The following is a 12,400-nucleotide window of genomic DNA, read 5'->3' as shown; positions in this document are numbered from 1 at the left end:
TTCCTGAACCATTGAGCTAGTTTCCTTTAACAAATGGGTGTCCCTTTTTTTTCCCGGTTTGTTCAAAGTAAAGGGCAGGATTTATTTTGTAATTTGATTGAGAGTTTAATCAGGATTTTTCTGAATGGCAAATTATTGCAATCTGGTTTGATACCTATCATTTCTGTGCTCTAAGTTGGAACTGTTAACATTTTAAAAGCTCTCTAAATATGGTTAAATTTCACATCAGTTTTATTGCATTCGCTTCCCATCTAAATAGATTAGGGCTATTAATTTTGACATTACAAAAATCACAAAGCATCCCTGAGACTGGAAAATTCTACACCCTTCCATACACCCCCTCCACAGTTCATATAGATAAAATGTTGATGCATCTGAAGCGTAATATTTTAATAACCAGAAATGTATACCCGAGTTGAATGAAAAGCAATCCAAAAAAAAGCAAATGAAGCTCAATGTCAGTGTTTTTGCATTAATAATGCATTGTTTTATACCAACAGGGATTTTTAGCTAATCAGAAGAGAGCTGAAAACCTGAAAGACCCATCTGTTCTTCCTGATTTATGTCTGAGTCATGCAAATCAGTTAATGATCATGTTAACAAACCACAAGAAGCTGCTGGATATTAAGCAGAAATGTACCACTGCTAAGCAGGAACTTGCAAACAACTTGCAAGTCCGGTTAAAGTAAGTCCAAATATACTGCAGGTGTTGAAGTTTTTTTTTGTCTATATTCTAAAAGTTTGTGAGTGTGATAGTGTGAAATTATTTTGCAAAGTTCGAAAGATGTGATTTTCATGTAGTTTTTCCATGGGCATATGTTCTATACTCCTGGAGGTTGAAGAAGTAGAAGAATTCAACTTGAAAAAGTGAGGTGCAAAACAACTTTTTCTCATGAATGTTCCACATCTTAATTTGATGCAAAATGCAAAAATTCTGAGCAAGTTAAAGATTGTCTGTGGAGCAACAAGCTGCTGCCACTTCAGGTTGATGCCCTTGGCTCAGAGACTTCCTTTACTTGGCAGAAAATGTATGTTATTCCATATCTATAGATTTGTTTATGGGGGGGAGGGTTTAAAAAAGAAGCGGAAACCAGTGACCAGATTATGCATTCATTCTTTTCTGTTTTTTCCCCCCTAATCAGTATTGAACTCTTAACCTAATTAGTGAATGTTTTCTTTGCTTATCTAGTCCTTGGTCTTGCCGTCAGAATAATGTATTTATTAAAGAAAAAGATAGAATTCGTAATCCTAGAAACTAATTCTCTTCAAGAGGTCAGAGGAGATCAGGGAACTCATTCCTAATTATTATTCCTTAAAATTTTTTTAAGTAACAATATTTTAAGTACACAAAATGGAAGCCTAGTACATTTGATTAGATGCTGACACCACTGAAACATGGTCTCGACTCAATGTTAACAGTTCTTTTCAACCCACAGTTGCTGCTGGAACTGCTGGAGAAACTCGGTGGGGTTGTTTTGCTGACTTCGTTAAAACCGTTCTGCCAAGTGTGCGCTGCATTTCCTTGTGTTTGGCCGATGTTGTTAATCACTAGTAGCTGCTTTTTGGTGTATAGCCTCTTGAATCAATGAATGTGATGTTTTGCATCTTTAAAATACATTTGATAAGTTTTTACATGAGAGGTTGGTCAATAAGGCTAGAGGATATATAATGGAAGTGAGATGGATTGAGAAATGGTCTTCAGATATAAAACAAAGAATGGTAATAAGTGAATCTTCCTCAGTCTGGCAGGTTATATAGTGTATGGATCAGTACTTAGACTCCAGATGTTCATGATCTTTATCAGTGATTTAACTGAAGGGGGCAAATGTCACATTTCTAAATTTGCTTAAAGTGCATAATTAGGTGTGATTATGACTCGGCTTGAGGGAGTTAAATAAGCTGATTGAATGAACAAGAGCCTTGCACCAGACATAACTGAAATCAGTTTACAATTCAGATATTGTGAAGAAGGCTAGAAGATTATTAAGATGTTGAGGTTTCACAATATAAAAGTCATTGAGAATTCTGGTAGCAGAGGAGAGTGAATCTATATGGGTAGTATTAATCATCTGTAAGTGAAGTTGGAAACTCAAGTCTAGATTATGGTAGAAACTATCTGCCTCAGTTCAAGTTTCAGGCTCTGCTGCAATCTAGGAAATGGAAGAACTTGGTACCAAAGGAAATGATGAAACGTTTTTATTTGCAGGGAACAGAATCAACGCTGTCAAGTTTTTGTTGTATACACAGGTGCCATGAAAAGCTTGCAGCATCATTACAGTATTGCATAGTTCCATTCTATAATTATTTAAGTTGCATTGTACACTTATTTACAGCAACATTCACTGATCTTGCAGATGGTAGATGTGGAGGAGGGAGAAAAGTTATGGGTATTCATTATTTGTGTGACAATGAGGGTCCAGTCAATAAGGTTGGAGTATATATAATGGAAGTAATATAGTGATATAGATTGAGAAATGGTTATCAGATACAAAGCAAAGAATGGTAATAATTGAATCTTCAGGATCTAGTGCTTTCCAGGCATATATGATGAATAAGCTCTTCTCTGACTAGAAGCCGAGAAGAATTTATTTGAATCTTCCTCTTTTTGGCAGGTTATATAACTTTTCAGGTCTGTGTGAATTTGTATGAACTCCTTATGATCACATGGGTTTCTTTCCACATTCCAGATGGGTGGGTTGGTAGCTTAATCTTATGGCAGAGCAGGAAAAAGTCATTTATGGATATGATCATGGAATATTTATTCTGCCAGATACAAATTAGCTAGATATGTGACTCAATTGTGGTGGACAGAGAAACAACATCAACATGTCAGGTCACTTTCATCAGGAAATGAGAAGGGTGGTGTAAGTGAAAGGGTGGACCAAGTGATCGAATGTCACAAGGTTGTGTTGCCAATGCCCTTGGCTATACATTATTGCCTTAGGCTCAATATTATACCATTATTGATTTTTCTGTCTGCATGGTAGGAAAGTGTTTTTTTTACAAAGCATTTTGAGTAACCCCTGCATTTCCTTAATTGTTTTTCCTCACTGGTACATCAGTAGTTTTATAAGTGAAGCTACTATACTTATGTGAATACTGATCTCCACGTATCTGAGGTTTTTTTAGAAATGGTTGTGAAATAGCTTTTTAAAATCTACTTAGTTTTGAGTTGAAATTTCCCATAAATGAAAATATTTTCAGATGTGTTTCCTATTGTGAACAACAATTTGCTGTCAGAGTAATGGCAAATCACAAAGCTGCTTTTGACATTTGTGGCTGTTCATAGTAGTTAAGTTACCTGGCAAAGATTGCTATTCTGCTGTTGACTTTGTACAGCAGCTTGTGGTTGAGCCTACTAGGGGAAAGGCAATTCAGGATCGGGTGTTGTCGCAATGAATCATTTGATTAGGGTGCTTCCTTGATGAGGAACCGTTAGGAGGCAGTGTTCATAATGTGATAGAATTTGCCCTGCATTTTGAAAGGACAAAGGTGAAGTCAGGTAAAGTCAGTATTATAGTGTAGTAAAGGCAATTACAGAGGCATGAGAGAGGAGTAGGATAAAGTTGACAGGAAGGTGACACTAGCAGGGATGACAGTGGAACTGCGATGGTTGGAGTTTCTGGAGGCAATTCAGAAGGCGCAAGATAGATACATCCCAAAGATTTCTAAAGCAAGGTTGAGGCCGCAGTCATTGACAAGGGAAGTCAAAGACAGCATAAAAGCAAAGGAGATGACATATAATATAGCAACAATTAGTGAGAAAGTACAGTATTGGGAATCTTAACCAACAGAAGGTAACTTTAAAAAAAAACATAAGGAGAGAAAAGATGAAATATAAAGCCAATAAAATAAGAGGATACCAACGGTTTTTCAGATATAAAAGTTAAGGGAGGCAAAGGTGGATATCGGACTGCTGGAAAATGACACTGGAGAGTTAGTAATGGGGGACAGTGAAATGGTAGACGAACTTAAGTACATTGCATCAATTACTGTGGAAGACGTCAGCAGTAAGCCAGAAATTCAAGAGTATTGGGGCAGAAATGAGTATAGTTGCTATCAATAAGGAGAAGGTGCTTGGGAAGTTGAAAGGTCTGAAAGTAGATATATTACCTGGAACAGATGAACTACACAAAATTGTTCTGAAAGAAGTAGCTGAAGAGATTGTGTAGGCATTAGTTCCAGAGTACTGGAAAACTGCTAATATCACTCCACTCGTTCAGAAGAGAGGGAGGCAGAAGCAAGGAAATTACAGTTAGCTTGACTTCAGTGGTTGGAAAGATGTTGGACTCAATTATTAAATGTGAACTTTGGGGTACTTGAAGGCACAAGATAAAATAGACCAAAATCAATATGGTTTCCTTAAGGGAAAATCTTGTCAAACAAATCTGTTGGAATTATTTGAGAAAATAAATACAGGATGAACAAAGGAAAGACATTGGATATTGTGTACTTGGAATTTCAGAAGCCCTTTGACAAGATGCCACACAAGTCTGTTTAACAAGGTGCTTGAGTGTGTTCTGCAGGGGTTGGTGTTGGGATTGCTTTTTTTCATGTTGTACATCAATGATTTGTTCAAAGTTCAAAATATATTTATTATTAAAGTATGTATGAATTATACAACCATGAGATTTGTCTGCTTATAGACAGCAACAAAACGTGAAACCTGAAAGAACATAATTTTAAAAAAAAGGCCAACAAGTTTGCAATGCCCAGAGAGAGAAAAAATAATTCATGCAGACAATGAAGACAAGTAACAGAATTCAGAATGAAAGTGAGTCCACAGACCCAAAGCCCGGGGCTGCCAGAGCAGGCCCATAGCCTCAGCCTCTGTTCATCACATAGCGAGGCAAATCGTTGTAAAGCTTGCAGACAGGAAGACTGGAGCAGGACACAGCCTCAGCCTCTGTTCATCACATAGCGAGGCAAATGGTTGTAAAGCTTGCAGACAGGAAGACCGGAGCAGGACACAGCCTCAGCCTCTGTTCATCACATAGCAAGGCAAATCGTTGTAAAGCTTTCAGACAGGAAGACTGGAGAAGGACACAGCCTCAGTCTCAATGCTGCGGAGTAAACGTCACGGAGCAGTGAGCAGAACTGGACTGACCCTCCCAAAAACTGCCGTTTCAATCTATCTGGCCTGGCTTTTAAATTCTGTCATCCAAATCCTTCCGGTTTAAGATAGTGCTACTGAAGATGGGTGACAGCTTATTGGCAGTTTATAAAGCAAATACAACTTTATTTTTTATTAATAACATCTTTTCTATGGAAAATTGTGGCAAGCTATCACCTTAAACAATGAAAAAGCAAACGAAGGCAAGACTGACTTGAAGGTCGAGGTGTGCAGGTGCAATGCAAAATCGGAATGAGGTCCAGGCATGTTTGAGACGGAGGCAGAGTTAGAGTGAGTGAAATGGAGAAAGGTTGGAGCAGAGGAGTTTGGAGCACATCCACCTAAACTGGGAGAGGTTGGATTGATCTAAGCACTGGGCTGATTTGAAAAGGTCGGGTATGGTCTGGAAGATGGTGGTGGGTTTCACGCCCAGGGCATATGATGCAGCGGGGTCCAGGTCGTAGTGGAGGGCATGACCTTTCATTGGAACCAGAAGCATTAATTGTATTTCTGTCTACTACAGCAATTTAACCTGCACACATAATTTCATATTTATTATGTAAGTACAAGAATTTCAAATGAAAGCTAAGTTACACAGCAAGATGTCTTGGTCTGTTAATTACTGGTATCAAGAATGTCAATTACTGCCAGTAATTACATCCCCTCTTGCTGCTGAATCTTGACCATTACAGTTGTAAAACTCTATGCAGAATCTAGTTGTTGCCATTTTTAATTTTTAAGTATTAATCCTAATTTAGTCTTACTTGTACTTCAAGATAATTTTTGCTTGACTTTACTAATCTACAAAATAGATACTCCTGTTCCCAAAGTGTTGAATGTCTTCTCTTGCTTGATCTGATGTTATTAGTTGGCACTTTACCCTTCAAAAATTGTTTTAAATCCTAAAAACATGAACAATACAGTAGCTGATATTGGTATTTAATTTTTGCAGTAAACAGTAAATTATCTCTTTAGTTACAGAAAGCTAGGTTTGAAATTCCATTCAAGAAGATTTTGTTGACTTCATTCTTGTTGCAAACAGGTCTGTCCCTTTGATTTTTTTTAAGTACATGATGATTAAATCTGATTCTGTTCATGTATTTGTCAGGTGGTGCTGTTATGTAATGCTGCATGCAGATCAAAATGGTGAAAAACTCCAAGCTTTACTACGGCTTCTGACAGAACTGCAAGAGAGAGTGCGAATCGTTGAGGCACTTAGCACTGTTCCTCAAATGTACTGCTTAGCTGTTGTGGAAGTAGTAAGGCGGAAAATGTTCACTACACATTACAGGGAGGTATGTTGAACAGTTCGAGGTTTCACTTACCGGGTAATATTGACACGCATATCCAGAATTTTTAAATTATTTAATTTTTGTTTTTCCTTGCAAGTGGGCTGGAGCTCTAGTAAAAGAAGGAAAACAGCTTTATGAAGCAGAGCGAGCTAAGAGAGAATCATTTGGAAAGCTATTTAGTAAGTTTTTTTTTGGTATTACCCATATTCATTGAATTTGTGCCAGACGGCTATCATTGAGTAATGATTGCAACACACATAAAAGTTGCTGGTGAATGCAGCAGGCCAGGCAGCATCTCTAGGAAGAGGTGCAGTCAACGTTTCAGGCCGAGACCCTTCGTAGGGTCTCGGCCTGAAACGTCGACTGCACCTCTTCCTAGAGATGCTGCCTGGCCTGCTGCGTTCACCAGCAACTTTTATGTGTGTTGCTTGAATTTCCAGCATCTGCAGAATTCCTGTTGATTGAGTAATAATTTCTTATTTCTGTGACCTTAAACTTGATTACAATTTTGCATGCAATTTTTCTGACCTTGTTTCTGAATGTTTTTGTACAGCTTTAATGTATTTTACATGTAGATTGAAAAATGCAGCTCAAAACCTACCTTTTCTGCAGTATCCTGCAGGAAATAAATTGCATGTGTTTACAACAGACCCCTTACAATGTACCCCTTTAAAGAAATTAATTGATCTTTTCTGTTGAGTGACATGTATTAATTAGCTTTTGACATGACAATGTGTTGATTCTTGAATGTTTCTTTTTTCAGCGTCTTAATGAGGTCTTTTCAGCAGTGGGGAGGAAACTGCTTTAGTTGAACAGTCGTCCAGGATTTCACACTTTGTCAAATCTAATGCTCAGCCCTAATTTTCATTGATCTTCTGTAACTACATTTGTACAGGCTGTGACCTTTGGAATACCCTTATTCCAGCTCCTTAGTTTTTGTGTACTTTTCTTTAGATGAGGCTCTTTTTAAAAGCTCCTCTTCAATTAAGCCTTTGGTCACCTGATCCAACAGCTTGTTTATTATGGTTTTTGTTTAGTTTGACAATACTTTTGGAAAGTGTCCCTCGGTATCTTACTTTTATTAATAGTATATAAGAACAGTTAGTTATTGACAAACTTAGCTGTTCTTGCAGATTTGCAACTTCAGATGGTGAAGAATTTTAATTGAGAGCTAAGCTGTTTATAATTTTTGTTGCTGTTTGCTGAGAGAAGATTCAGGCCATAAATATGCTCTTTTCCCTTCTGCAAATAATGGTCCATAATTTCCTGCTAGAAGGTGAGATATATTTATGGATGACAAAACTCTCAAATCTCTCAACTTCCTTACTTAAGCAGACTCTAATCTCTGTTGTTAATGTCTTGCACTGTAGTAGAACTTCCTTTCCTGAGATTGTTCATATAAGCTAGAAAACCACAATCCATGTTCACTGTCCCTAATCAGTCCTTATCTATCAAAATACTTGTATATGTGGTCTCTGAGAATACCTTCCATTAACTTTCCCATTACTGATTTTGGGCTCACCCATCTACAATTTCTTGGCTAATTCTTGGAGCCTTTATTTAAGAACGAAACAACATTTGCTATCCTGCAATCCTCCGGCACCTCACCCGTGGCTAAGAAGGTTTTAAATATTACTGCTAGGACCCCTGAAATTTCTGCACTAGCCTCCCACAGGGTCTGAGGGAATACCTTGTCAGTCCTTAGCAATTTATCCACATTAATTTGCCTGAAGACAGCAAACTGTAATCTGTATAGGGTCCATGACCCCATTGCTGCATTGCTTACATCAATAGATCCGTTGTCTGTCCCCTGAGTAAGCATAGATGCTAAAAAATCAATTTAAAATCTCCCCCATCTCTTTCAGCTCCATGCTCAGACTGCTACTCTGATCTTCCAGAGGACCAATTTTGTCACTTACCATCCTTTTGCTTTTATTATATCTTAGGATTTTCCTTCACCTTGTCTGCTAAAGCAATCTCATGCTGTTAGCTGTCCTGATTTCCTTCTTAAGTGTTTTTCTTTTGCGTTTCTTGTACTCCATAAGTACCTCATTTATTCCTACCTGCCTATACATATAGAACATAGAATAGTACGGCACAGTACAGGCCCTTCGGCCCAAATGTTGTGCTGACCCTTAAACCCTACCTCCCATATAACCCCCCACCTTAAATTCCTCCATATACCTATCTAGCAGTCTCTTAAATTTCACTAGCGTATCTGCTTCCGCACTCAGGCAGTGCATTCCATGCACCAACCACTCTCTGAGTAAAAAACCTTCCTCTCATATCCCTCTTGAACTTTCCCTCCCTTACCTTAAAGCCATGTCCTCTTGTACTGAGCAGTGGTGCCCTGGGGAAGAGGTGCTGGCTGTCCACTCTATCTATTCCTCTTAATATCTTGTATACCTCTATCATGTCTCCTCTCACCCTCTTTCTCTCCAAAGAGCAAAGCCCTAGCTCTCTTAATCAAACCTGCTATGCAACTCCTTTTTGTTTTATCTTAACCAATATCTCGTTAAAACCAAGGTTCCATAAACCTTTTGTTTATTCTAACAGAATAGCAGAAATTATTCTAACAGCCTCTTTTCATCTTACAGAAACATACAAACTGTGTACTCTCTATATTTCACTTTTGAAGGCCTCCCACTTACCAAGTACACCTTTGCCAGAAAACAAGCTGTCCACACCCGTGGTAATGAATTCCACTCTTGTCAGATCCTGATATCATCAAAATTACCCTTTCTCCAATATAGAATCTTAATTTATCCTTCTGCATAATTGTATTGAAACTAATGGCTTTGTGATCACGAGTTGCAAGGTGTTCCACTACATGAACTTTTGTCACCTGCCTTGTCTCATTCCCTAACATGCGATCTGGTATTGCACTGTCTCTGGTTGGGATGTCTATGTACTGATTAAGGAAACATTCCTGAACACACTTAACGCTGTCTCATTCAGCAGTTTTACAGTATCAGAGTCCCAGCCAATATGAAGAAAGTTAAAATCGCCTACTATCATAACTTTGTTTCTTGCAACAGTCTACAATCTGTCTAAAAGTTTTCTCCTCTAAATCCCATGGACTGTTGAGTAGTCTATAATATAATCCATAAATGTGGTCATACCTTTCTTATTCCTCATTTCTGCTCATTAAGCCTCAATAGGTGAGCTCTCCAGTCTGTCCTGTCTGAGCACTGCAGTGACATTTTCCCTGACTAGAAATGCCACTCTTTCCCCTTTAATCCCTCCTGCTCCATTGCATCTAAAACAGTGGAACCCTGGAACTTTGAGCTGGCGGCCCTGCTCCTTTTGCGACTAAGTCTCACTAATGGCTACAATGTCATAATTCCATGCCCTGAACTCATCTGCCTTTTCTTGCAATATCCCTTACATTCAAATATACCCATTTCAGAACGCTAGTCCCACCGTACTCAACGTTTTGATTCCTGACCTTGTATGTAGGCTTAATACCATCTTTTTCCACAACCACTCCTTTCTGCCAGGATGTTGGACCCTTCCATTTCGGGTGCAAACCATCCCTTCTGTACAGATCCCACTTTCCCTGGAAGAGAGCCCTATGATCCAAAAATCTGATGCCCTCCCTCCTACACCAACTCCTTAGCAATGATTTTCCTATTCTGGCCTCACTCGCGTGTGCCACAGGTAGCAAACCTGAAATCACAATTCTGGGTTCATGACTTTTATCTTGGCACCTAATTTCTTGAACTCTCTTTGCAGGACTTCCTAACCATGTCATTGGTACCGACGTGGACCATGACCTCTGGCTGCTCACCCTCCCGTATCTCGAACCGAGATGTCCCTGACCCTGGCCCTGGGAGGCAACAAGCCATCCAGTAATCTCATTCTCATCCACAAACCTTCTTTCTGTTGCTCTAGCTCGCCTCCTCTCTACCCCCCCCCCCCCCGTCTCATCCTCAGTCAGAGACCTGACCACTGTGGCTTTCCTCTGAGGTCATATCCCGCCCCCCCCCCCCATAGATCCAAAGCAGTATACCGGTTGAGGGGAATGGGTACCCTGCACTGGCTGCCTATCCTCTTTTTCTCCCCCCTCCTAACAGTCACCAAGTTACCAGTGGCCTACACCTTGGGTGTAGCTACCTCACAGTAGGTCCTGTCTTTTATCAACCCCACAGCCACCTGAATGATCTGGAGTTCATCCAATTCCAGCTCCAACTCCTTGACAGGGTATATAGAAGCTGCAGCTAGATGGACTTCTTGCGGTTATAGACATCGGGGACATTGGAGGTATCTGCCTTCTCACATTCCGCAAGAGAAGCATTCCAGTATGCTGTCTGGCATTTCCACTGCTCTAAATGTGCAAAAAGGAAGAAAGAATAAATAACAAAAAAAGTATCTACCTAAGGCTTGTGCGTTTCTTTGCTGAAGCCTCGATTAGCCACAGTCTCAATTCCCCACTCCATCACTGGTCCATTCACACAATGGCTGCTCCACTTAAATCTAATCTCTTCTTTTCTATTGGTCTTTGCCAAGTACCTAATTTTGAGTAATCCAACGTCTCCTTTGAACTGTGGCTTGCAAAAATGTACTGATTACTCCCACTCGCTTCTTTTAAACTTTGCTGACAAGATGCAGCAGGAGACAGTGTAAATGACAACATATGGAGACCGTTTAGCCTGTGTTACCATGCCAAATGGTTATTTGCATGTATGGAGTTGGAGAACTTTATAGAGCACTTCCACAAAAGATTTTGTGAATAATAGTAACAGAAATGCTAGTTGACTTTTTCACTCTCTCCAACTGCAACTAGCATCCCACTATCTCCCTTCTTCCCATTGGCTTTCTATTGCACTCATGATTTTTCAGCTACATGGTCCTTTGCTTGATTTGTTCTACTTTTGTCAGTAGCGTCAGTGGTAAATGGGATTAGTTTCATCATGTAATCAGCCATCAGGAAGAAGGTACAGAAGCCTCAAGATCCACACTACCAAGTTCAGGTACGGTTAGTACTTCTCAACCATCAAACTCTTGAACCAGCGGGGATAACGCAGAGTGTGTCTCCACAAGATCATTGTCTTCCCCAAACAGAAGTCCTGGATGAACCATGAGATCAGCAATCTTCTGAGGGCCGAATTAGAGGCATTCAAGTCTGGTGACCAAGAAAGTTACAAGAAGTACAGCTACAATCTCTGGAAAACCATCTCATGGGCAAAGTGGCATCCTGGAATCAATGAAGGATACTCAATAGTTACGGCCATGCTTGAATGCTAGCACTTTTTATAAAGTTAAATTAAATGAGATGTGCGACAACAGGGCTTCAATTCTGATGAGCTTCTATGCTTTACTTTGATAATCAAAACATGGAGGAACCATCACAAACTCTTATAGCCCACAATAATCCTGTGTTTCAGTCTGAGTCTGACGTGTGAGCAGCTTTCAGGAGGGTGAACCCATGAAAAGCATTCGGCCCAGATGGGGTATCTGTGCTGATGATTTGGCTGCAGTGTTTACTGAGATCTTTAACCTTTTGCTTTAGCATTCTGCAATACCCACCTGCTTCAAGCAGGCTTCAATTGTGACAGTGCCTAAGAAGAACATGGTAACCTGCCTCAATGATGATCATTTAGTTGCACTTACATCCACAGTGATGAGTGTTTTGAGAGGTTGGTGATGAATCATATTAATTCCTGCCTGAGAAGTGATTCAGATCCATCTACTCCAAGTGGTCCACAGCAGGTGCCACTTCAATGGGTCTTCACTCAACCCTGGAACATCTTGAAAGCAAAGATACATACATCAGGATGCTTTTTATCGACTGCAGTTCAGCATTCAATATAATAGTCTCCTCAAAACTAATCAATAAACTTCAAAACCTTGACCCCCGCCAATACCTCCTTGTGCAATTGGATCATTGCTTTCCTCACTTGCAGTCCCCAGTCAGTTTGGGCTAGCAACAACATCTTCTCCACAATCCCTATTGGGACAGGTGCACTACAGTCAGTGTGCTTACCCCCTTGCT

General features: G+C 39.7%; 1 protein-coding gene across 3 annotated transcripts in view; it reads left to right on the top strand.

Annotated features, from left to right (window-relative positions):
- Positions 1–12,400, top strand: part of rb1cc1 (RB1-inducible coiled-coil 1) — a 181,044-nt gene that overhangs the window by 65,715 nt on the left and 102,929 nt on the right. For all 3 annotated transcript variants that reach the window (XM_063063561.1, XM_063063551.1, XM_063063544.1), the window contains exons 8-10: positions 501–685; positions 6,222–6,408; positions 6,503–6,584. In XM_063063561.1, coding sequence (XP_062919631.1) covers positions 501–685; positions 6,222–6,408; positions 6,503–6,584 — 454 coding nt within the window. The remainder of the gene's footprint in view (positions 1–500; positions 686–6,221; positions 6,409–6,502; positions 6,585–12,400) is intronic.

The sequence above is a fragment of the Mobula hypostoma genome, chromosome 1 (genome assembly GCF_963921235.1).
Source record: "Mobula hypostoma chromosome 1, sMobHyp1.1, whole genome shotgun sequence".
NCBI classification, from domain to species: Eukaryota; Metazoa; Chordata; class Chondrichthyes; order Myliobatiformes; family Myliobatidae; genus Mobula; species Mobula hypostoma.
This window is presented reverse-complemented; position numbering and strand designations above follow the sequence as displayed.